Raw genomic sequence first — 27,615 nt, 5'->3', positions numbered from 1 at the left:
CTTATTTGGGACAGATAAATCATGTTAAAACATGTTTTTCCATTTTATAATCTCTGGATTTGAAGGGGCCCTACCGTTCATCTTGTAGGCCAACCACCACTCTGTCATGACAGTTTCAATATAACTCCCCAAACTACAGTTTTGCAAACCCTTTTCCAGAGGTTTATATGGAAGAGTTAAAAATTCATGCCTCACATTTCATAATGGTAAGATTCTCAACCACTTGGTAGCTTGCCTGCCTTTACATGGTTTATGCCCCCTGCCTCCCTTCTCAGGAGTTCATACACCATAATTGGCTGAGTATGTGCTAGTCTTGCTTTCCCTAAAGCAGTGGTTCTCAAAGTTCAGTCTTTAGACCAGCAGCATCAGCACCACTGGTGAACTTGTTAGAAATGCAAATTCTTGGGCCTTACTCCAGACCTGTGAATAAGAAACTCTGGGAGTGGGCCCAGCAGTCTGTGTTTTAACAAGCCCTCCAGGGGATTCTGATGCATGATCAAGTTTGAGAACCTCTGGTCTATATGAGAGGAGTACCAAAGAGGACTGAGGAAATTCCACAGTCCCAAAATTACACTGTAAAGAGAAGGTCCTTTATTCACTGAGTGATGGCAGTGGATAAGAGGACACCATAAACCCTTTATCCCAGCCACTCAGATGTATTTGCATTCCAATAGGGCCTCCAGAAGCAGCAGCGCTTTAGCCCAAATGACACAATCTACAACTATAGAATTTTACAGTATAATAGGTCCATGGAGATGTCAGGAGAACCATCGAACCACACCTCATATGCAGCAGGTTTCTGTCCCTTAGAGACTTGAACCAACTGACAATGACTCATAGAGGAATTTACAGGGCAGGATTCCAATACTAGTGAGCGGAGGATTCACAAAGCCTCTCCCTTCTCAGTCCTTCTCAATGCTCTCTCTTGACTAGAGCTGTCAGCTGTGGAAAGGATTTCATCTGTTCTTAGGGAGAAAACAACCTAAGCTGCCCACCTGCGGCTGGATCCCCTGCTGGCCAGGTCCTTGATTTTGAATGTTACCCTTCAAAGGTTGCTTATGCTCCTGTTAGCAACAAAAGCAAATAGTTATAACTTCCCTAGCTCTGAGCCTCATTTTCCTTACGAAAGATTTTAATCAGAAATACAATGCAGTAAATTACATCTTCTTTCAGCAATTTAGTTTTCAGCCTTGTTTTTCAAACCAACTTTTTGTGCTTGAGGTTAATGTTTTGCCTGAGGTGTTGAATGAATATTGAAAATTTGACACCGAAGACAAAACACAATAAATAAGGGAAGAGGAGAATGGAACCAAGAGTCTATTGAAGGCTAGGGATAATTTGACTGTGCCATGAAAACAGCAAATACAGAATGAATTAGACCTTTTGCATCAGAACTGTCTAACAAGCAGCTTGTTAGTTAAATAAGGCCCTTGGTAAAGTATATTCTGACTTGCATTTCCCAAGATGCCCTGTTCTTCAGACCAAGCTCCAAACACCTGGAAGATTCAGCATTTAGTTAAAGGGAGAAGCAATTCCTTCGGGCTTGCTGCTTTAGCATAGTGACAGCAGATAGACAGCTTGGCAGCAACCTGTATTCTCCAGAGAAGAGGAAAAGAGACGCTTGTGAGGGGTGTTCTTCCCTATACATGTTTTTAAAGTCACATTGGACATGTCCATCTAAGTTCAGGTTCTCTTGCTCTAACCCACAACAGCGGAGAGAGGCTCTTGTTTTTAAAGATTGAAGAAAGCAAAGCATCACATCCATGTCTGTGAATCAAAGATGGAGAGCCCCAGGCAAAGATGGAAAGCATGCAGTACCTGCCATTGAGAGTACACGAACATATACACACACACACAACCAACACAAAAGATAGTCACACTGGGCACATACTGCTGTACACATGTGCAGGACCCGCTTCATGACAGTCCAGACAGTAGCTTCTAATGTCTAGTTTGAAAGGTTCAGAAGAGTTCTGTATATTATTTAATTGAAAAAGTTTCAGAAAATGACAGGTCCTTGAAGGATTAGGACTCAGATTGATGGTAGTTTTGATGTGGCAAAAATGTAAGAGTTCATGATATTTCCCCAAAACAGGCTGACTGCCTTATTTAGATGGTGATTTGAAGAAGCTGGAGACTCTCTGGGAGAGGAAACAGGGAGGCACCACAATGAGAATGACGAAAAGCACAGAAAGTAGGATTGTGGTACTACCAGAGACAGACCCCACCATACACACCGCACGGCTTCAACAAGGATCTCACCTAGGAAAAAGATGAATTATACAGGCTGCCTTGGATGTGAGAAGCATAATCAAAATAGATTATATAAATTGGGGAGAAACTCCATTCTAGTGGCCGTGTGAATCAGAAAAAATAAAGCAGATACGAATCTACCATCCACAATTAGGAAGAAAATTGTGTTTAGAAGCTGGGAGTGCACAAAATGGCAGTTGAGCGGAACGAAGTAGCACAGTCACCATACTTGCCAAGAATATATATGAAGTCTCCCTAAGGGCCATCTGGAGCTGGAGTCGCCTAAGGAAGCGAGTAGATTCAAGAGCTAAAAGAAATGGAGAGTTTGCCAGAGAAGATTTTTCCCTAGGTTTCTGCGGGCAGTGCCAATCAAGATTACTGCAAATTAAAGAAAAATACTTTAATACTATCCCAAAATTTAGACAACTTACACTGACGCAGGATGACTGATGTTGGTCAAAGATTATAGTAAGTACTAGTAATCCAGGAATAAGAGGAGCTAGGAGTTATTCTTGTGAAAAATGGATGACATGGAGTGTGTAAATAATGGGAGCAAATGCAGCAAGATACAGGGAATCTTAGAACATTTAAAGTCTAATACATTACAAAGAGAGTTCAATGCTGATAAATGTAGAATAATAAGTTTTATGGGGCTTTATCATATGCTGTAAGTTGGTGTGGATCATAAAATACGAGGAATAAAAAAAGCAGGGAGTTGAAAGACAAGTCTGCACATTATTTATGAATGATGAAGAGTGAAATGAATGAGAAGAAGAACAGGTAGACAATGTCTTGAATAATGATGACTTTGATGAGTCGTTATCACCCAAATCTGTGTGCTTCATAAAATATGAGGAATATTAAAGAGCAGAAGAGTCAAAAGACAAGTCTACTCAGAATGAGATACAGAATGAAGGAAGAGAGGAATGCAAGAGAAATGCATAGAATAATGATGACTTTTATGAGACTTTCACTCACCAGCCTGGATCCTTCATAAATATAAGCTGTATAGAAAATAAAAGAGAAGAGACAGGTCTGTGTCTGTCATAAAATATGAGCAAATAATGCCAACTAGGCCTGACAAAATAAAAACAAAAATAATTGAGCCTAGTACAGCTGTGAGAAGACACAATGTCTAGATTAATGTGAACAAATAAAATGAGTGAGTGTAGAATTGTCTTGCCAATAGGGAATCAGCAACCACCCAGGTAGGCAGTATTGTTGCAAAGGCCACCTTGTTAACTGGTAGAGCCTTGGCAAGTTCCAAATCACCGCCCACCACACCCCCAAAAAAGCCATCAGCACTTAGGGCTCAGGAAGCAATATTTAGTGGATTTTTAAATGATTCAACCTCGCTAACACAGTCTTCTCAGCCCCTCTGGCTCCAATCCCTATATAGTTTGCAGGAGGTTTTCCCAACTTGTTTCTACTTAATCTATACCCAGCTTGTCAAGTTTTGCTTTGTAAAGACCTTCAAAAGTTTACCGTGTGAAACTAGAGACATCATTTTATTTCGTTTCTTGTTACATTGGACTTAGAACCTGGGACCAGATCTGTCAGGATTAGTTCAAAATTCAGAATTCAGTGACTTTCAAATATGTGTCTTCTCTATTAAAAAAAATGGAATTTTAAAATCTCCCCAAAAGAGACTGAGGGAATCAGACAAGGCAAAGCAAGTGCCAGTATGTCATTTGCATGCCACTCAGAACCGTGATTTACAGAATTCATGAAATGTGCAGCTCATTGGAAAGAAGAAAGCCACTGATCTATATCAGAACTAGAAATGTTGGTCTGAGAGCTCTATATACAAAAACACTAATAGCAACAATTATACTCGCTTACCTTTATGTAATACTTAAAGGCTTGTAGTTTGTGTTGGGGACAGGCCTTAGGTAATGCAAGATAAATCCTACTGGCATAATTTATATTCAGTTCCTCTGATTGCAATAGAGTTTAGTAGTGGAGCTTATTAGCTATAACATATAAAGCAAACTTGGGCTGGTAACTATCTTTTGCTTTTTCAGAGATTTTTCTTTTCTCTCTCAAATGATCTTTGTGGCCAAGAGCCTTTAGATATGTTGCCTTGACTTACTGATTCTGTTCCAAGAATGTATAATGCCAGAGTGGAATTATTATGGTTACTTTGTAAAGTCGTGTTTGCCCAAATAACGTGGACCTATTTAATCCAACATTGAGCTTCCTTGGATACCCTGCATCTCACTTGGTGAAAAAAACAACATTGCTGCTCTAGGAAAAATCATTGACCTTGCCCAACCTTCCTCAACCCTACCAGCTTCAACCATAAAATGTGCATTCTAGCGCTCAGGGATGCCAAGATTAGGATTGGACTCTGGCGAAAAACTCTTCCCACCCGCACTCTACTACCTGCCCCACTCCCACCCCACTGCCCCCAATAACAGCAGACCAGTGAAAAATCTTTGCTTGAGATTGGCCCCTGGGCACTCTTCTACACTGCCAAGCTCCTGAAATTTGTTACAACTTGTTGGCGAGGCTGGAGCTGAAAGTATACACCTTTTAATGGACTATGCCCCAGGGAGAGAGTCCCGTTTAGGGGCTAGTTTAATGGAATCCCATTCTTTGGCAAGGATGACACTCCTTTGTTTCAAAGGAAAATCTACTGAGATATTTTATTTCAATTAGGCAAGAGAAAGAGGATACTATAGTCAGGGATCATATCTCTTTTGAAGACTTTAACTCTTTAAAATTAACCCAACTAAGTCTACTTTTTTATTGTTTTCCCAGAAAAAGCAATTTGGCAATATGTATCAAAAGCCTTAAAAAATGTTCATACCTATGTATGTAAAAGAATACAGTATGCTCACAACAAAATGATATTGCTCATTCCCTCTGGGAAGAAAACCCGGAACTGGGAGAGAGGTGGTCAGCAGGGACTTTAGTCATATCTACAATATATTTATGTATTAACTAATGTAATTGATTTTAATAAGCGAAAAATATCCTTCTACAACTAGGACTATGTCTCAAGGAAATAATAAGAAATCCAATGCAGAAAAAATTAAGAAACAACTAAATGTCTTAAAATAAAGAATTGATTAAACAAGTTAAGGAATACTGTTTAAGGCTATATTATATAATAATAAAATGATATATTAAGGAATTTCTAATTACATTGGACAATGTGAATAATATACTGTTAACTTAAAAATATCAGGATACAGAACTATGCTAAGTATAATCCCAGTTTTGATGGGTAAAAAAGACAAACATATCCACCCCAAAATGTCAGTAGTTACTACTGGCTGGTGAAATTATTGTTTTCTTTGTTATACTTGGCTGTGTTTTCCAAAGTTTCTCCATCTTGGCTTCTAGAATCTAGTTTCAGCATGCTTTTATATTTGCCTTTGATCTTTGTTGCAGGCGTGCTTGTGTGATTCGAGGCCAAGTGGTGGCCGTAGATGGAACCCCTCTGGTAGGGGTGAATGTTAGTTTCCTGCATCACAGTGATTATGGGTTTACCATCAGCCGACAAGATGGAAGGTATGTCAGTATTGCTTCTGATTATTATGAGGGCCAAATACTGACTTCTAGTCATGTGTCAAACCAGGACTTGGATGATACATTGTTTGTAAGCCCATCTTTCTTCTAGCTATATCTAGAAAAGTCATTGGTGATATTTATCTCCTCTATTCCCCATCTAAATCAAACCAAATTTCTCTTCTAACCCTCCGCTATTACTCTCAAGTCTTCTTGAAACCTTGGCCATGTGGTAAGTTTTCTAGCCTTCATCTAATTCCTTTCGTAAATCCATCTTCAAAATTCGGTGAGATTGTGTAGGTAATAAAGAGAGAGCCGTGGAACACTTAGGCTGTTCTTCCATGATAGCCTCAAAATATTTCAGAAATGAAGGTGTCGAAAAGGTTTTTTCCAAAGGTAGAGAATTCACCTACATTAACACTCTTTGTCAATGTGTCCTCCCTAGACTGCCTACTTTACCAGTGGCTGCAGCTCATTGACAGGCAAGGCCAGCATAACCATTGCCCTGTAGTGTCTGTATAGCCATAGTGTGTTAACCTTAAGCACCGACTACCAGGCTGCTTTCTAAGGGCTTCTCACGGTTCTCTGAGACCTGGGAAGCAAGACTACTAAGTAAAATCTTTTCATCCTGGAAAAGGATTTGCTCATAGAAATATTTTTGTTGCTGTCATTTAGGAAGACATTTGTTCAGAATATTTGAGTCAATAGGCCCAGGTGTCCAGCTTAAATGTACCTATTTATCACTCTCAGGAACATTGTAATAATAGCCTTGAGGAGCCCTAGTCTCCAGGTGGCTACCCTTAAAATGTCCTACTCATAACATGCTGCTTCCATACTTACACAAAGAGACCTGTTGGCTTGGTGCTTTATCACAGTGTGAGAGACTATCTCATTTCAAGAACCTACAATCAAACCTTATTAGTCCTAACCACTTCAGAATTGTTAACCGTTCAACTTGAGCTATGCTGAATTTATTTTTTCAACTGCCTGCCTAAAAAATGCTTATAAAAATTAGTTAAAGAAGATAACAAGGAAGAATTTTAACCAACTTATGGAAACAAACTGTTTTTAAGACTTTGGTAAATCATATGAATGATTTGTATGTAAATGATATTGCTAATTATTAACTAGCTGCCTGTTCATTATAACAAACTCAACAGAACTACTCTGGGTGCAGGTATACACACACACACACACACACATTGCTTGTATATATAAGAAGTAAAAACTACATTTCCATTCAAATATTCCATAATCAGAGCTCTCTACTAATTGAAATGGATCTTTCTCTCAATTAAATCGAATGATGGAATTTTGGTAGTTCACTCACCAGTAACTGGTACACAAAACTAGCCTCTCCCTCACCAGCGTGTTCAACCATGAGCCAGAAATTGAGAAATGAATTGTTTCTTTAAATAGAATATATCCTCAGGGACATTTGACTTCTCATGGAGAATTGATGGGCCCTCAGTTTTTTTCTAGCTTGTGTATAAAGCTTTTGGTGAATTATTTGATATTCACAAAAGAACCTAAAAGAAACTTGATATCTAAAAAGTCTAAAAATTTCTGTTTTCAGGTTACAGAAAACATTAAAAGGGGACAATTTTTGTTGTTATTTTTGTTTTTAGTTTTAAGTAAAATGCCAAGACCCTCCTCTGCTGAGCTCACTGTGAGAACTAGGTTTGTATAGATGACAGATGCTAGCCAGAGGCCCCTTTGGCAATAACTCTCCCCTCAGGCTCCACGAAGGGTATAAGCATTCAAAAGATGTGCCCTAAGTGCCAACCAAACTGTCCCACTGTCATCTCTTAGACATAAAGTGACAATGTGATGAGAATGTCCATTTCTATGTTTCTGCTTGTTGCTACCTCAGATTAAATATATTTCAAAAGTAGGATATCAAAAGGAAACTACACCTGAGGGCAAAAATATTATAGAATGGCTGAGATTAGCGTTTACATACCTGGTAGACAGAGGATGATATGCAAGAAGCTCTAAGGCCCTCTGTCTCCGAATCTCAATCCCACCAGTCTGTCGCCCACCCCTGTAGTTCCCATCAATGGTGTCACTGTTTTGGATTAAGCTATTGACTCTCTCAAAGTCCCTGTTAAATGCAAATATGTTATGTGGGTCCATCCATTTGCACAAGTTAATTGACAACTTTCCCTAGAGAACCAGGAAAAGTCTAGGTCAGGGGACCAAAATGATGTATAAGAAGCAGAGGAAGGATGGGAGTGGAAGACGGGATCCTCTAAAAGTAAGAAGAAATTAAATACGCAGATTGGGAGAGACCAGAGTAGCAGAAAAGACAAAAAGGCATTTCTAAGGGAAAACTAATATATCTGAGTATTTGCTGTATGCCAGACGTTTTCATAAATACCATTCTGTTTCCTCCTCACAACTTTATGAGATAGGTATTATTATTATCACCCTCCTCATTTGGCAGATGAGAAAACTTATTCAAATGAACACAGCTAATAAAGGTAGAACCCAAAATTTGAACCCAAGTAATCTGGCTCTTATCTTCTATGATTTACCACCTTCAATTTAGATATATAACATGTGCTCAGTAAAGTGTTAAAAGAGAATTATTAATAAATAGTTCAGCTGGTCGTAAGCAAAACAGGTGAAGAATTGATCTTCTTAGAAGATTCTTGAGAACCATTAAAGGTCTCAAGAACTTTGTTAGGAAGACTTCGGAAGATGAAGAAAGGATTCCCTCTGATTCCCCTCAAGGTAAGAGTTTGTTCATTTCTAGATACCGTAAGGCAGACATAACATTTGCATAGGTTTCAATAGTCTTCCACCTGTGGATAGGACTGGTCTGACCTATTATGGATTGACTACAGTGTCCAAACAAATGTGCCCTCTCCCTGGGGTCTTTTATACTCACTATCATATGACTTTATAACCTGTTCTTAATGACCCATGCCAATGGAGATCATTTGTGGTGGGGGAAATCCCAAAGGATTAATCACTCAGACAGCATTCTGTTTGGCATTGGAATGGTTTAGATGGATTTTTGGCTACAGAGCCACCTCCCTGGCAATTAATGAGTCAACCACATAGTGTTTACTGTATATAACAGCTAGGTGGGAAGAGGAGAAATGTGTCAGTCAGGGTTCTCCAGAGAAACAGAACCAGTGTGTGTGTATACCTTACATGTATGCATAGAGACAGACAGACAGACAGACAGACAGAGACAGAGAGTGAAGCAGAGGGAGAGAAGGAGACTTCAAGGAATTGCTTTATGTGATGTGGGGATTTGCAAGTCCAAAAACCATGGGGTAGGCTGACAGACTGGAATCTCTTGGAAAGGAGTTGTTTCCATCTCTGCAGCCTTGAGACGAACTTCAGTTTTACTCTTAAGTTCTTTCAACTAATTGGATTAGATTCTTCCACATTATCATGGGTAATCTTTTTTACTTAAAGTCAACTAATTGTAGATATTAACCATGACTACAAAATACCTCCTCAGCAGCGCCTAGATTAGTGTTTGACTGAATAACTGGGTACTATAGCCTAGCCAAGTTGACAAATAAAACTAACCATCACAGGAAGCCTAAGGGAAGTTCCAAGGAGAATTTAAAAATCAGTATCTGCTTATGGAGATAATCAAATGCTGGCCTAGAGTTCATTTGAACTCTAAGAGAAAACATCTGTAAATTTAACAGGGCGATGGACTGGATTTGAGAAGAAAGCTAACATTTATTGAGTCCCTACTATGTGCTTCACCCTTGAGTCTTTATTTCATTTACTCACTTACAATAGTAGCTAAGTGATAGATCATATTAGCCCAATTTTACTAATGAGGAAGCTGAAGCTCGTGGAAGTTAAATAACTAGCCCAGAGACACAAAGTTAACGTGGCAGAGCTGGGATTCAAACCCAGGTGTGGATGAAGCAAAAACCACATTCTTTCTACAAAGCAAGAATCCTGCCCTATCTGCTTAATCCTTCTAGAAGTAGAGAATAATTCCCAGGTTCTTGTTTGGATCGTTTATTTTATTTTTGTGTTTGCATTTGTTTTTGTTTTCGAATAAATAAGTACTTCAATTTTAAGGAGTCAAGAGCTGAGGTTTCGGTGAAGCAAATAAACTTGCCCAAGGACACAGAGTTAAATCAACATAGAATGTGAACTAGAGGAAAGGTCTCCTGACAAGTAATGTAGGATTTTCCCCACTATGCTTGCCTTAAACTGTTCCTGTATTATGAATTCAGCCTCTCTGTCTTAAACCGTAAGCCCTTTGGGTTTTCTTTTTTTAGTTCAAACCTAGGTTATTTTCTAGAGCTAATGCATTTCTTCAAATCCTCTTTTTGGAAACTGCCTTAATATTACAGCTACTTGACTGAAAGAGCAACAATAAAAAATACAGTATTAGCCATCCTCTGTTACTGTCCATTTATCTTTATCTGGATGATTTCAGCAACAAGACACGATTGATAATACAATAATAATATAATAAATGTCATGTGAAGGGAGTGGTGATATAATTAAGTCTGATTCTCTATCAGGGCGTCTTATCATTGAAAAAGTGTTTTACAGAAAGATCTTTTTTAATGCAGGGAATGCTTACGTCTCTCTCCTGTGGATTAAGCTTTGAATATTAAGGAGCATCATATTGCCCTTTATCCATTTGCAAGATATAATGATAATAATTTATCATTATCTTACTTTTATATAGTATTTTATACTTCTTGAATGCTTTCAAGTACATTATCTCAAAGACATCATTATACTTAGAAGTAATGTAGAACCATCTAGTACAGAATGGACTGAAATCTGAGTCTGTTATGCTCCAGTGTAAGGGTCATGTCAGAAACCACATCAAGTGATGGACAGAGTTGGCTTCCAGGAGAGGTAGGCTTGCTTTGTCAAAGATATGAAAGGAGCTGTCGGCAGAGATGGACAGGGTCCATCACAGGCTGTCTTTCAAAAGGAAACCAAGAGACATTCTAGAGGGAACCAGAAATCCTAAATCTCAGGTTCAAGTAGAATCAGGAGCCAAAGGAGGTAGCCAGATGTGGGGGGTTCAGGCATGGTATTGTTCAAGCAAATTTCACTGAACTATTTTCCTCTGCTGGTATCTTTCTCCAAATGCCATCTCAAAAACACCATCAGATTTCTGACACTATGTTTGTGACCATGAACAAGATATTTAACCTTTTGGCTCCTTACTTTTCTTGAGTTACATTATAGGAATTTTTTTGAGGATGAATAATGCATTATATTAAAGATGCTACTGAATGTTAAATGGTCATCTTGTTATCTCTAGCATGAGGGGGAACAGTGATGTCAGATTTGGCTTTACAGAAATACATACTGTCATTTTGTTTAAGATAGTATTAAAATTGGTTTACAAATTCTGGGTGACTATCAACCGGCGATATGAAATATTTTCTTATAAGTTTACTGGATAGTGAAAATAAGTCACCCATGGAATGAATATTTAGCTAGAGGAAACTTATAAAATAGAGAATACGAATGGATACAGTTGACTCCCGAATGAGGGAAAGGGCAGTAAATTACCTATTTTTTATCTTTAATTTTTTTTGGTTGTTTATTTGGTTGAAACTATCTTATATTTTTCTTTCTCAGCTTTGACCTCGTAGCCATCGGCGGTATCTCTGTCATCTTAATCTTTGACCGATCACCTTTCCTATCTGAGAAAAGGACACTCTGGTTGCCTTGGAATCAATTTATTGTGGTGGAGAAGGTAACCATGCAGAGAGTTGTATCAGACCCACCATCCTGCGATATCTCCAACTTTATCAGCCCAAACCCTATTGTGCTTCCTTCACCACTCACATCATTTGGAGGGTCCTGTCCAGAGAGGGGAACTATTGTCCCTGAGCTGCAGGTAGGTACATTGGCCTTTGAATGCATAAAATCATCATATCCTGGGGTGGTCAACAACGTATAATGGCTAGATTCCTTTTTCTAGTAGTACTGCCAGCCCTATAATGTGCTGCCCTTCATTTGTCAAGAGAAATCTTCAAATATAGTCTCTCTGGCACACATTTGCAAGGTGATTGGCCAGGGCTGTCGGGCACTATCTGTGGCCATGAGACAAAGCCAGATGAAGTAGCTGTCATGAGAATTAAACCCCAAACCTTGACCTAATGAACACTCTGCTCTAAAGAACAAAGCTAGCTGGCTAAATAGTGATAACAGTATAATCAATGAGGTGGGACCATTTGTTGTTCTGAAATTAAAGCTTCTTAAGAAATCTAATTTTCTTCCATTGTCTAGTTTGCATCTATTGTCATTGTTCTTAGAAGTCATGACAACTCCTCTTGGTTAGCTGTGTTTAGTAAAGGGAGTTTTCAAGCCTATGGGTTTTGCTTAAAGCTTTGCTTTTGAGCGTTCAAGTCTTATAGTCAGAGGAAGACATATTTTTGAACCTTAATATTTTCAGATCCCTGAGAATTTTTCTTTATTGAGCACTTGATATTTTCATTTAAATATTAAGCCATTCAAACATCCATAGTACAATTCTCTTACCACATTATAGAAACGTTTTAATGATAGTTAAATGTGAAAGCCACCAAAATGGACTCATAGATGTACAAATCCAGAACTCAAGAAGTATACTCAAGAAGAGGTAAGGGCCAGCCCCAGTGGCCTAGTAGTTGAGTTCAGCATGCTCTGCTTCAGTGGCCTGGGTCCGGTTCCCAGGCATGGACCTACACTGCTCAGTTAGCAACCATGCTGTGCTGGCAGCCCACATACTGAAAAACAGAGGAAGACTGGCATGGATGTTAGCTCGGGACGAACCTTCCTCAGCAAAAAAAAAATGAAGAACAGGTAAATAGACATTCCAAGACTGAATTGTTTTTTCTTCTATCACAGCATCCTCACCAACTATTAGCAGTGCCCAGAGGGTACCACTTATGAAAGGCTCACAAAAAAAATAGTGCTCTGCAGGAAAAGGAGTTTGATGAGTTGCCATTTCTGTCTTTTCCATTGTTTTTCCTTAGAAACGAAGAAAAAACAAGACAGTATTTGAGTACATTTGCCTAGTACACCAATCCCTTCACAGATGTCATTAGGAAGTATGGCTCTCTTTCAACACGAAAGTTTTCAAACTGATCTAGGATTGCATGTTTCCGTAGAGAAATTAAATTCTAAGGTTGTAAATGTCGTGCTATCCTTCACCATTGTATTTCTGCCGTTATCTAGAAACACAGGGCCTATGTGCAGCTTTGGTATCAAATAGCTAATGTAGAGTGAGAAAAAGTGGGCAAAAAATAGACAAAAGGGGTCCCTGCCCTCAGAAAGAGAAGAATGACAATGTGAAATGCCAGATGTTTGACAGTCAGTTCTACTATGTGTACTAGTTTGGAAAAGGAAGAAAAGACGTTTTGAGCTAGAAATGAATGAAGGCTCAAAAATATCCACACTATCCATGTCACCTTAAATGTATTGAACAGGATGGACTCTTTCTTCAGCTGTATTTTGAAAGTTGAAGTTGAAAGGCACAGCACACAAGATTTAGTTTAAGTGACCACTTTTGGTTGTTTAACTCCATCTGCACTGATAAACAAATACATAATAGCAATTAATTAAAGAAGCCAAGTAGTATTTTCACTCTGGGACAAACGTTTAGTATAGAATTTGCAGAGGAGTTAATGGGAGTTATTTGCTTCTCAGTCACAAGTGCCAACTTGGAAAAACTTGCTCGCAGCTATTGGTATATCCAGGCACAGAGAAATATGTAAGCAAAATTTGATTAAAAATGTGGCCCTTGGTGTCATTCCAAACCTCCAAAGAAGACAAGTTTGATGGCATCAGTAAAGATTAATTCTAGAAAATCCATAATCTCTGTCATAAAATATCACTTGCTGGGCCTGCTTCCGGAGTCCTTCCTCTTAGAAAACCTAGCCTGAATGAGGATTACAGCAATGGTTTTGTGATATATGACAATACACAAAACAAGATTTTGTGTATGTATATATAAGAAAAAGATTCCTTAAAGAGCCCATAGCGCTGAAATGCTTGACATTCAGCAGTGTGATCTTTTCCAACTTCTAGTAAGCAATTTTTGAAACACTACTGAAAAACTGAAGTTGTTCTTTTCACAGTCTTTCCTGGCAGGGAAAAAAGGAGAGCAGTCCTCAGGGCTGGCTGGATGTCTTGTCCCTCTGCAGATTCGGTACAAAATTTGAAACCTATGGTCACGCAGCCTCACAAAGATTCTAGAACAATTGATTTGCCATCTATAGATCCCTTTAAGCTCTCTCCTTTGGTGTGTTTCTAAGACAACAAAGCATGCAGTATCCTCATCTACCTGTAACCATTGGTAAGAGCCAATTTGGCTTTTTTTCTTTCAGGTTGTACAGGAGGAGATCCCCATTCCTTCCAGCTTTGTGAGGCTAAGTTACCTGAGCAGCCGCACCCCCGGGTATAAAACCCTGCTACGGATCCTTCTGACACATTCAACCATTCCCATGGGGATGATAAAAGTACACCTCACAGTAGCTGTGGAAGGGCGACTCACACAGAAGTGGTTTCCTGCTGCAGTTAATCTCGTCTACACATTTGCTTGGAACAAGACCGACATCTACGGACAGAAGGTTTGGGGCCTGGCAGAGGCTTTGGGTATGTTGAAACAATTCTATGTAAACAGCAGTATTCTGTTCACAAAACAGAAAGTACTAGCTGCATATTAATTTGTATTTGGAATAATTAGGGATTTTCTTCTATTTAAAGGATCTACGGCATTTTTAAACATTCCCTTTGGGCCTGTTTAGATTTCCCTTTTGACACATTTTTGCTTCAGAATGATTTTAGTTCCCCTTTCACGGTGACTGCATGCCAGTGGAATCGTGCACTATCTGACTTGTAACTGTCTCCAGAGCTGAATATTGCCTTCTAACTGTGACCTTTGGTGTGGCGTTCTTTGGGCCATGTTTTTGGATTTGACATTTAGGCTGTCATTTCCACTTAGAAGCTACAAAATTTTAACTTATAAGGATCTGCACTTATTATCTTTTATGTCTAAGATGGTTAAACTCCATTAACTTGTTACTTTGGTAGGTTAAATAAAAAAATCACCCTGCCTCCCTAGTCCTTTTGATTTTCTGTTATCTCAAGGCTTAAAACCTAGAATCTTATAGATAGCAGGGACCTTAAGAGGTCCTTCGGGCCTATAGTTTTCAGATATTTAATTCTTTCAGACAAATGACATTTTTAGAAAATGAGATGGAGACAGCTTTGCCAACTTTTTATTTTGCCAAGTAAGAATATTTTAAAAAGGAAAAAAACCCCTACAATCTACTATTGCCTGCCACTACCATAATTTCATAAAGGAGGGGTACTGTAACACTAAAAAAAGGAATAGTCTGTCTTGAGAAATAACAGTAAGCAGTCTAATACTGACACACAGACACACACACACACACACATACACACACACCCCACTGTCTCTTTCTCTCACTCTGTAGGAAACAGCGAAAACTTCCTAAGGGACCTGACACAGGTCTGTGGAACCGCAGCTGGCAGCCATTGATTCTTGTCCCTTCAGGCAGTACCTCATGGAAACCACCCTTGGACAGATGCGAAAACTATTTTTAAAGTTCTATAGAGGAGATGTTTTCATATCGTCCCTTGGAAGTGTCTATCATGATACCACTTCCATATAACTGACCTATATTTCTTAGACTACAGTGTATCAATTTCTTCTCTTTCTTTCCAGAGGAAAATATATAGAGCGGGGAAAAAAAAGACTGGGTGACTTCTTTTCCAAGGAGACATTCATATATTTAAATAATTAATTCATCTCTGTTGAACTTTATTAGAATACAAGAAACATACAGCAGTTCAGATTTCCTCAATTAGTGGGGAATTATTGTAAAGACACATGGGAAAGTAAGAAAGAACAAGAAAAGGCATCGGCAGCCTCACAAGGAAGCCTCACCAAACTGCAGCCTTGCCCAAGATACCTCATAGTTCTAAAAAGCCAGCATCGGCTCTGTCAACTTAGCCATGGCTCTAGTTGCCCCCTCTGCAGCAAGAGTCCACTGCTTCCCACAATGGTGACTCCGCCATATTGATGACTAAGCTCATCACTTCTCCTGCCATACTAACTACCCTCCTTTACTCTCAGCTCTTCAAACCCCACAGCCTGGTGATTTGCTCTGTATCTTGCATTCAGATTCCTCATAAAGAGAATATCAGATTGTGTCAGCCAGTCACCATACAGTAGAGAACACTCCTATAAGGCAGAGCTTTACCGTTAGACTGACTACCACCGAGGTTGCTGGTCAGCCTGTGGAGTCCTGCTCAATCCCTATTCCAGTGAGTGTAGTGGTTGAGAGAACAACTATGGAGTCAGACTCCCTCCTAGGGTTCAGATCATCCCCTCTCTATTTACTAGCTGTGCAACATCAGGTAAATTACTTAATCTCCAAATCCCACAGTTTCTCCGTCTATAAAATGGGTGTCATAAAGAGAAGGTTACTCCTAGGTTATTATGATATGAGGATTAAATGATGTGAGTAATGTAAAGTGCTTCACTCATGGTAAGCACTCAACAAATGTTGGCTATTGGTATTGTTTTTTTCAATTTTGCTGTCAACAGTGTATTGGGATCACAAGGTATAAAGCATGGAGCCCATGCGGGTGCTCATTGCCGCAGCTTCTCTAAGAAGGGAGCTGTGGGTATAATATAACAGATAGGCCCTCTATGTTAGTTATTCTCCATTTGCCCTCCCTGCCCGCCCTGCCCCACACACAATCTCTTCCCTGTCCTTCTCTGTGCTCTGAGAGCCTGGCTTCTGGGCTGCATTGCCTGGACTCCTTTGCTATCTGGCTTCCCTTTTGATTTGGTCAATGGGTGGCACTATCCAGAGTCTGCAGGGTGGAGTGAAAAAGAGGTCAGGATGTTTATCCCTCTCCCTGCTTCACTGCAGTCCTGGCCGTGACTACATTAGAAGGTGGCCGCTTCTGTCAAGTAGCCCCCCCAAATCCCCAAATCTCTCTCTGGCCTTCTGTATCATCCTTCCCTCGCCTTGCCCCTGCAAGCCAGGAAGGCTTCCCAGTGTTGCCAGTCCCTGGGTGGGTCATCATCCTTGTCAATTCCCTTAACCCTGCTCATGCCTCTGTAAATAGCTCCTTCATTCAGTTCTCTGCAGTGAACACTTGTGAGTGTGACATCTGAGTCCGGCTGGGGCCCTGATTGATGCGTGTTCAAAGCCTCGTATTCTCTTCTCTAGGATATTATCCTAGAGCCTTTGCTTCACTAGAATAATCTAAAATTCCTTTAACAGTTCTCCATAAGACTTTGTTTTCCAATTACTTGTGACCCTCCTTAGAACCCCTGCCAAACTGTTAGTTTTTTGTTTTGGGAGTTTTTTTTTTTACTTTTTTCTTAAGTCGTGACACTTAACAATTTACCCAATATTCTGATGAAGAACTGACCAGGACGGTATCTTGTAGTCATTTCTTGCTAAGGTTCACATAAATGCAATTCAATCTTACTTTTTTTTTTAAATAACAGCTTTATTGAGATATAATTCACATGCCATAAAGTTCACCCACTTAAAGTATGTAATTCAGTGGGTTTTAGTACTTTTACAGGGTTATACAACCATCGCCAACATCTAATTCCAGAACATTTTCATCATCACCCCACAAAGTAACCCCGCTAACAGTCGCTCTTCACTCCTCCTCCCTTCCAGGCCCTGGCAACCACCAATCTACTTTCTATCTCCATGGATTTACCTATTCCGAATATTTTAAACAAATAGAGTCATACGATATGTGGTCTTTTGTATCTGGCTTCTTTCACACGGCATAGTGTTTCCAAAGTTCATTCATGTCATAGCGTGTATCAGTACTTCGTTCCTTTTTATGACTGAATAATATTGTATTGTGTGAATACACGACATTTTGTTTGTCCATTCATCAACCAGTGGATGTTTGAGTTGTTTCCACCTTTTGGCTATTGTGGATAGTGCTGCTATGAACACTTGTATTCAAGTATTTCTTTGGATATCTGTTTTCAGTTCTTTCAGGAATATACCTGGAAGTGGAATTGTTGGGTCATATGGTAATTCTGTTTGACTTGTGGAGGAAACACCAAACTGTTCTCCACAGTGGCTGTACCATTTTATCAACCTCACTTTATGTCTAAATATGTTATATCTCTTCCTTTTAAATACCTCTAGTGCTAAAGATTCTAAAATTGTCTCCTTGTGGTTAAGCACTCTTAATGACTTAGCTTCTAATATGTCCGTGGATGATTGAATAAACAACTCAAACATGAAGAAAAGCAAAGGCTTTCTAGTATACACCCCCGTGATGAAGCCTGCACTCCTATAGTTTTCCTGTGGGTGTTGGTTTACTTCCTATTTCTACGATTATGTTCCTGGTTGAAACTTCCTCAAACATTCTGACTATAATATGGCCTTAATTAAAATGCTAAAATATGTGTTGTTGGTTCCTTTTTAAAGCTAATAACAGTAATAAAAGCAAGAAACAATTGACCCACTCAGAAATATCCAAAGAGAGAAGAAAAATGTTCCTCGTGGTGTTTTATGTGCACTTAAGGGACAGATTTTTGTAGGGTAGCAAAAGAAAACTGGCAAGGATCCCAAGGAAAAGAGCCAAAATAATTTTAAGTGTGGTACCTAAGATGGAATATGGATTACTCTCCTTGTAGGAAATGTCCCTGATATCTTAATCATGGTTAAAGGGATTTTATTTGCTACCTAGTCCCCATTACCATCTCCATGGAGAGTCAGAGAACTTTCTTGACAGTGGTAAAGCATTAGAACAGGTGGTAGAATAACCTGGAGAATCTACTTCTCTGAAGATGGATTGTGAGCACCTTCAGTATACAACGGGCAATAAATTGTTCAGGTGATGAATGAATGGGAACAAAGGGATGTTACCATTGAGCTCATACCTTAATAGATACAAATGAATCTAAACAAACAAAGAAGAAAGCATTTAGTTGTACTCCTAGCCATATTTTATAATCACTTAACGGATGTGAGACGAAAGAGACTAAATTTTGCACCACATATTAACAATGGTGCTATATGTGACACTTCTCAGGTTTGCTTCAGATTCAGAAAGCTTAGTGTAGCCTTTTGGTAGGCAGAAGAATAGCCACCACCCACTTCAAAGATGTTCATCCCTGGAACTTGTGAACATATTCTGTTACATGGCAAAAGATAAGTAAGGTTACAAATAGCTGACCTTGAGAGGGGATGATTATCCTGGATTATCTGGGTGGGCCCAATGTCATCGCGAGATTCCTTAAAAGTGGAAGAGAGAGGCAGAAGGGAAGGTCAGAGTTAGAGGAAAATATAACTATCAAAGAAAGGCACAGCAAGATGCGACATTGCTGGCTTTGAAGATGGGGGACGAGAGCCAGGAAGCAAAGAATGTGGGCCTCTAGAAGCTGGAAAAGTCAGGGAAATGGATTTTCCCTTAGAGTCTCTGGCCTGCTGCCACCTTGATTTTAGTTCAATGAGACCCATTTCAGACTTCTGACCTCCTTAACTGTAAGATGATAAATCTGTCTTGTTTGAAGCCTTTAAGTTTGTGGTAATTTGTTACAACAGCAATAGGAAGCAAACCTTGACCAGTGTTCATACAGTCTGAGTTATTGCAAGGATTTTGGTTAAAACTATGGCTGGAAAGGTCTCCCACTCTTCTTCCTCCCCATGCCACTTAAATACGAACCTCTGCCCCCCCATTTCTGGGTGATAGAGAAAGAGGAGGTCAGAGTTAAACAGGCTGAGATTGAAGTGATGGCGAATATCTAAGTTGAGATGTGGGATTCTTGTTTCCCACATAGCTCAGCTGTGGGGAACTGGTGTGATCTCTAAGGGCTAGAGTGTTGCCAAAGAAGAATAGATTGTTGAGAGACAACCAAAATGAGAAAAAGGGTGCTTGAGATCCTAGGATATCCCACCATTTTTCACCATTTTTTTGTAATGAAACAGACTTTGCAACTGGAGGTGTAATACCAAAGTGAATAAATTACCAGCAGAGGTTGTGTAAACTACTTCCTTGGAGAAGTATCAATGGCAACTGATAAGATTGATCAATCCAAGTACAATATTGATCAAGTGGAAGAAGAGTAAAACCACCTGCAGGGTTGCAGTACAAAAACCACAATCACTAGTTCATCTGACTTAAGGATTTTGTTGTCTGATACACAGACAAGACTCCCCTGCTGAAAACTCCATGTGAGCATTTGAAATAATTTGGCCTTAAGACTTTATTCTCTGGCACTAAAGAAGGTGTGATGTCTGGAAATCATTGTATATTATTTAGTTTCTTTCCCAACTCTGCTGCTTGCAAAATAATGCAAAAAAAAATCATTATTGTTAAGTTCACGATGTTGTTAAAATTCTAGAGACGGCTTATTTAATTTGACAAACTGGCTTGTTCAGGGGCTCTGATCTGCATCCATTATATGAATTTTGTCAAAGTAATTCCCTATGTCCGCCTGTGTCCGCATACATTATCAATATGTAATGATGCATTCTGCCTGGTCTTCATTTTAATTAAATTAAATTGCAGTGGTTTGAAGTCCTGGAAGTTCAGGAAATCAGCCATCTGCCTTTAGTAGCACTGCTATAAACAATTCTATTTTTCTTCAAGGTTATTGGCAACAACAATTGCATAATTATTTAGTACAGTAGTTTGGCAAGAAAGAGTGGTGTTTCAGGGAGAACTAGACTTCCTAAAGGTTCACGACGCATAGGAGTCTGTGTAAATTGTGTTAGAGGGAAACAGGAGAACATTAATAGTAATAGGTGCTAAGCTACGGTTGCTTTGTGCACACAAAACATCCCCGAGAACGATGCTTTAGTGTTCATAAATTTCCCTTCAGTAAAACCTAAGCAGGCTGGGCAGCCACCAAAATAGCATCCACTGAATATTTTAATAATAAATGGGTAGTGCTTTACAATTTGCAAGGTACTTTCACATACTTCATCTCATTTTAACCCTTCTAACTTTCCTGCCTGGCAGGCATGGCACGATTAATATGATCTTCATTTTACAGAGGGGGAAACTGAGGTTCAGAAAGAGCAAGTGACTTGCCTAAAGTCCTGTCCAGAGCTAGGATTCCCACTCGGGTCTCCCAGTCCTGAGTTCTGTATGCCTTTCACCACTGACTCTCTTCACTAAAGTAACCAACCCACCTTACCGAGTACACAATTCAACGCCCCAGTGGCTTTCTGTCAAAGAAGCTGGCAGAGATAATAATCTTTCATCATTTCTCTCCACTCATGAATTCATAATCGTTAACTGAGAGCACGGCTGTTTTATCCATTCAGCTTTATAGGCACAGCACCAAGGATATGAGTTTTTCAAGGATCTACAAAAATGTTTGCAACATGAAAAATAAATTTATTAGCACCAAAAGAACCTCAGAAAATCAACATTAATAAGTGCTTAAACAAATATCTGCAAAATGGAGCATTATGTCAGCTGCAACTCAATTTTCAGACTTACATATGAAATATGTTTAATGTTAGATATGGGTTGTGGGTTGTATCCATTTTAATATGTCTGATAAGATGTAAGATGGGACCTCCAAAAGTAAGAGTGCCTGGAGCTTACCGGGGTTTTTAAATGACCCTGAGTGATAGTCTGGTAAGCAAGCAGTGTGTGCCCACTTCGAACTGCTGGTCACACCCATTAGTAGATTATGAAATCCATTTGATGAGTCACACAGTATTTTCTTTAACGGAATAAAAGTGAACCTAATAGAATAGAATACAAATTTTCAGAATGTAAAGCTATTAAGAGAGTATTGTTTTGGAAAACTCTGTTTCAATTATATGTGTGTGTACGTGTATCTATCTCCCCATGGGTCACAATTAAATGACTTTCAGGCATAAGAATTTGACAGTCTTTGGTAAGATGATATAGTCAAGAGACAGAAGCATTAAATGATTTACCAAACCATACGACTTATTTTCTAAATCAGCATTTAGGACTGTTCTTGCCTCCCAGTCTCCTCTACCAATCCATCTCAGAGCATTATGGAGATATCTCTTCAAGATTGGGTGACCATACAATTTATCATTCAAACCAAGATACTCATGAGAGTAAAAGGGAATGCTGTTAATAATAACATAACTGGATACTGTTTTTGGCCAACCGAGATACACGATCCTTCTACTTCAAGACTATCTCTAGCTTCCAATCCTTATCTCTTAAATTCAGGGCAAATAAAAGGTTATTTATTTAGCACTTCTGAATTTTGAATTTTTCCCTGAAGAGTTGTGATCTAGCATAGTGGAAAAAAGCACTTTGCTAAAAAATCACTGGGTTTGAGCTCTGCTTCTGCCATTTACTAGCCAGATGACCTTGGACTAGTCACTGCACCTCTCTGCGTCTATCATCTTATCTATCAAATGGGAGTATATATATCTTCCTCGTGAGTTTTTGTGAGTCTTCAAATTAGATAATATACACAAAATTGTATTTAACTTTTACGTGTTATGCAAATGTAAGGTGATATAATTTTAAGGAGGCTATGGATAAAAGTTCCAGAAGGTAGGTAACCCTTCAGAGTATGGCCTCTCTCACATGACAGATTATCCTGGCCTGGGTAATATCTGCTGTATCCGCACCGCTTAGCAGGTCACTTGCCTGCCACACAGAGCAGCCCAGGGAAGGTTTGCTGAGTCATTAAACAGCAGCACCTTTCTTTCCATTACAATATTGCATCCCTTTTACTCATCACATTGTTTCAAAGGATAACAAGTCCATTTTCAAGGTGAATCTATTTTCTAAAATCTCCCCAAAGAAAAATGCCTAAATACTGCTAGAGGATATTAGTCTTGTTTTGTTTTGTACTGGATCGGGGAGAAGGGGAAGGGGTTGTTCTGCATTAGTTTTTGATTCACTAGAGAGAAACTGACTCTCTAGCCATCCTGACCTTCTTTAAATCCCCCGAGACACCAAGCCTCAAAACCCTACACAGATGCTGCTGTCTCTGCCCAGACTGCTCTTCCCTAGACTTCAGGAGATAAACCCCTTCTGCATCAAGAGGCTTTTCCTTGCCTCCCCATTCCAACTTAAATTCCCTTGTTACAATCTCTCGTAATAACTCCACATTTTTCCATCATAACATTTATTACAATTTGTGTGTGTGTGTGTGTGTGTGTGTTATTTGTTTTGTATTTGGTTCTCTGACTTGAAGGTGAGCTCCACTGGGCAGAGGGGTGCTATCTTGTTCTATCTTGTTCATCCTCACATCCCCAGCACCTGACAATGGCAGGTCCCCATTAAATATGGCATATTTGTTGAATGACTGAACGAACAAATGAATAAGGACAGGGGCTAAGGTTGACCTGCCCAGGGAGAGGAGGGTAGTACCCAAGCACCCAAAGGCCCTCACAAATGTGGGTGTGAGCCAGTAAATAACCCTGCCTTAAGTGGCACATAGGTCATCCAGATTCCAGGTTTGCTTTTCTGCAGCTATGCTCAGACAAAGCAGCCAGAAAAAAATCTCCTAATACTAGGTTTCGGTGTACAAGACCTCTTGGCAAAAGCATTGTGTGGCTACCTCACTCCTAGATGCTTTTTACTTTTCCTACCTGTACTTTCTCTTCATCCAGCTGCCTCACTTTTAGCACTGTCATGTTTAAACCTTATTTTTGTAAACTGGTAGAGGACAGATCCTACCTAAAATATTACCAAATCAAGTCCAGTGATTCATTTAAAAGATCATAACATTATAACCAAATAGAATTTGTTTTAGGAACACTGAGATGGTTCAGCATTAGGAAACCTATTGCAGTAATTCACCACCCTACTAGATTAAAAGAGGAAACTATGTGAATATCTCCATAAGTGCTGAAAGACACTTGATAAAAATTCATCACCTGATTCTGACACTCTTAGTAAGCCAGGAAAATAGATACATAAACAAAGCATTTCAGGCCACTGGGCAATGTGTCAAATTGAGAAGCCTCTGGAGTCATCCTATCATATGATAAATCACTAGAAAATAGGAAAAGGTAGAAGAAGTTCTGGGAACAGGTGCCTCTTCCCAATAGATAGCATTTTATCTATATAGCCTTGGTCTCTTGCTGCCATGGCCTTCATTTGGTTCCTTAGGTCTCCTGTCTTTTGTTCTTGTTGTTTTGCATTAATCTACCATTTTAAAAGAGTGAGAAATATTTAGAGTTCTATTTAGTGATTCTTTTTCAATAAGAAGGTTTTGATTCTGTTGTTAGTTACCTTTTAAATGTCATGAAATTATTTTTAGATGTTCCTTGAGTTCATGAAGCTAACATGTAAATTTCTCACACTGAATATCAGACTACTTTTAATTATATATTGCCTTCATAAATGCATCCATTATGAATTCTGAAGCCTTAACCTGAAACTGTTGAAAATCATGTGCTTAATCTTGTTATATTTTGCACATCAGCTTCACTTCAATCTGCTATCCCAGCCCTTATGGAGGAATGTCATAGTCACTTAATTGGGCATCAGGGGCACTGTGGCCCTCAGCCTTCTTGTAGTCCCCACATCATACAAATGCTGCTCCTCTGATAAGTAGAATGAGCATTCAGTTATTTTTTCCAATGTCATATGCCTTTGGGGGAGCAAGCTGTAGTCTTTCTTTATAAGCCGGAATGATAAAGTCTTCTTTATAAGACAGTGTAATATGTGCAAGATGACTAACAGTGAAATCAGAGGTGCAATCCTGTGACCAGAGGACAGAGTTCTCTGCAAAAGTAACAAACCTATCTTGACAACCAATGGCTCTTGGTTAAGGAACATCCCATTAATATCTCTCTGTGGAGGTGAGGGAGAGAATACAGGAAGACAGAAATCCAGACAGAATTAAGGGTGTCACAAGGGAGGCAGTCAAGTGGTCCAGAGAAAGTATTCTGCCATATTAATTGCTCTCTTCTCAACTGCCTTCCCAATATATACACACCAGCATGGGACCACTAGACCAGCGCCTGGGCAGTATAGTCAGGACCCCCCCTTCCTCACCTATCTCAACTCACTACCAGACTAGTCTATCTTCTACAGCTCCTTTAAAATGTTGCTGAATAATTATTTTTTCCTTCCTCTTACACGATTCTTCCTAGTCGCCACTCCAGAGTGCCAGAGGCTGAATTCATGGCCTATGCTATGCTGATGATCAGATGTGATAGGCAACAGGTCACCTGGGAAATGGCAGTGGTCCACTCCGCTTTTTTAGCTGAGACTCAGCTGTCACGGCACCACGCAGAGTATAATGTCAGGGCTCAGCATTTTCAGTGCCAGCCACTGAGTAGCCCCTTTTTCCCCATATTTAACTATATAAAAAAGAGTAGGTGTTTAGTGCATTACAGTCTACCTCCATGAGAGGAGGTCTAGCATTGGTTGCTACTGTATTTGCCAGTTCCCTGTGCATTTGGAGAGCAGCTCAACTCCGTGGGGTGAAACGTCTGCCTTCTCATAAGCCCATTGCAAGTTCCAGGATTATGTTAAAGTGGGCTGCTGTCAGAAAGAATCCTTGCCTTGTTACTCTGAGCAAGGAGCCACATACAAAAATACCCTGACACACAGCCATTCTCATTAAAGTCAGTTGGAATTTTGGACAAGTCTTAAGTATAAATTATAACTTTATTAGCTCATAGAGTTTTCTCAGGAGTTAGTAAATCTAATAAAAATTAGAGGGAACTTATTAAGTGCCTGCCTTGTTGCTATTTGCTATGGTTAGGGGAAAAAAGTAATATAATTGCAGGGTTTGCAGCCAACGCACTTTTTTGTTGTGGACTAGAGAGCAATTCAGAGAGCAGATATGAGGAGGTGAAAAGAGTATGTCTCATTACCATTGCACTGAGAACACTTTAATTGATACTTTAGATAAGCGTTTCCTGCTACAGAGTTGGGAGGATCTTTAACTGTTACTGAGAGGGAAAAATCAGGCTCCAAACCACCATCGGAGGTCACCAGGGCACACTACTTATTTGCAAAACTGCACAATCACTTTCTGGAGCAGGGATTCTGGGGGAGCTCATCAGACTTACCAGGTACACAAGGCAGATCCTGGCAATGGCACGGAAGGAGATGATGGCTTTAAGGGAACTTGTAATCATCATCATTGTGATTATTTATTAATCAAGACTTTTAACTGTTGGCGAGAGAAGCAGGAACTGTGTTATCCCACATACCAACATGGCCCTCAGTATGCTTTCTCATCACCTGATTATTCCAACAGGAGATATAATGCTCTCCTTGGCTTTTGGGTTCGATCCCCAACTTGAACTAATCACATGCATACTGTAGAATCATAGGGTGTTAGCACTAAAGGGGAATTATAAGAATTATCTAGTATGGAGGTCTTTGATCTGAGATCTGTATTTGGACTTCAGAAGGTCAGTGAACCCTCTGGAATTATATACAAAATTTTGTGTGTCTATGCATTTTTCTAGGAAGAAGATCCATAACTTTCATCAGATTCAAAATAAAAGGTTCCCTGACCTGAAAGGGTCTAAGAACCACCAATGCCAGTCCACCCTCCACCCCACCTCCGCACCACTTTGTTGCCAATGAGGAGATAACTTTCAGAGATGGAGAATAATTTGCCCAACAGCTAGTTTTAATGGCAAATCCAAGAGTTGAAGTCTTTTCTGACTCGAAGTCTAAAAGCAAATCTTTCCACCATACCGGAGTTGTTTTAGCAAGTACCGGGGCTATGATAAGATATCAAGGAGTTGTTGACAGCAATGATTTCTGCCACTAGTGTAACCTGAACTAGATTACCTTTGAGATCCCTTTCATCCCTGAAATTCTGTGTTTCCATCCACCTTAATAGAGAACAGCATTGACACAGATGATGTGAAGCTAATTTCCATTTAGAAATTATTTCCGTTTTATGATTAGTCTTTCCCACTGCCTCATTGATCTCCCTTGCTAATAATGCTTGGTTAGAGCTAATACTAAAATGAGTTTGCATTCTATGAGTTTTCACCAGCTGATGGCAGGGTAGAAAGGCATCCCCATCAGGACCAACTACACGATTTGCAGGGCCCAGTGTCAAATGAAAATACAGAGCCTATTGTTAAAAAATTATTAAGGATTTCAAGACGGTGACAGTAGAGAGCATTAAACTAAGTGTGGGGCCCTTCTAAGCATGGGCGCCTGTGCAACTGCACAGGTCACACACCCTGAAGATAGCCCTGATCCTTATTAAAGCTTTGGTGGAGTGGGGGACAAAGAGAAGCCAGCCTGTGATTGAAAATTGGCCAAGGTGATCCACAAACTTAGAGTTGTATATTCATAATCATAAGGACTTTTTGGCTTATCTGTGCTTGTGCTCACACACACACGTTCATATGCGCACATAAATCAATTCGACTAAAATTACCATCTTTTCTCTTCACCTAATGCCAAAAACCAAAACTAATTTGCTTTAATTTTTCATCTTATTGTGCTGGCATTGTTTAAACAAACATATTCATTCCAGTTTTCACAACCAAATGACAAAAGAAGGAATGAGTTCTCCAGGGGCATCTAAAGAGTCAGGTAGAGGCAGGTACTCGAAAGCAATGGCAGACAACCAGCTAGGGATGTTTTAAGCTGCCAGAAATGGAGAAAGCAGCTTCAGGGTATGCAGCGTAATGAGCCAGTGCTCTCAGGCTTAGGACATTATGAGGACAGAAAGCATTTTAATTCAAGAATCAGGAATCAGGGGTTCCAACAGGTAAGCAGGTTTACCAACTGAGAAAACGGCTGGGACTTGGTATACTTGAGCTATACATATTTCAGTAGAGCAGAGGCACCCAAGCCACCACATTCCACACTTCCCATTTTAGTGGCATACCAGGGTTCTGAGTTTAATGCACAACATCTGTGCTT

At 39.6% G+C, this 27,615-nt stretch overlaps 1 protein-coding gene across 2 annotated transcripts in view; it reads left to right on the top strand.

Annotated features, from left to right (window-relative positions):
• The window catches only part of TENM1 (teneurin transmembrane protein 1), a 748,343-nt gene that overhangs the window by 599,045 nt on the left and 121,683 nt on the right, over positions 1-27,615 (top strand). For both annotated transcript variants that reach the window (XM_070502852.1, XM_070502851.1), the window contains 3 exons: positions 5,653-5,772; positions 11,368-11,629; positions 14,103-14,370. In XM_070502852.1, the coding sequence (XP_070358953.1) occupies positions 5,653-5,772; positions 11,368-11,629; positions 14,103-14,370 (650 nt within the window). The remainder of the gene's footprint in view (positions 1-5,652; positions 5,773-11,367; positions 11,630-14,102; positions 14,371-27,615) is intronic.

The sequence above is a fragment of the Equus asinus genome, chromosome X, assembly GCF_041296235.1.
Source record: "Equus asinus isolate D_3611 breed Donkey chromosome X, EquAss-T2T_v2, whole genome shotgun sequence".
Lineage (NCBI taxonomy): Eukaryota > Metazoa > Chordata > Mammalia > Perissodactyla > Equidae > Equus > Equus asinus.
The sequence above is the reverse complement of the archived record's forward strand: the minus strand, read 5'-3'. Positions and strand labels throughout refer to the sequence as shown.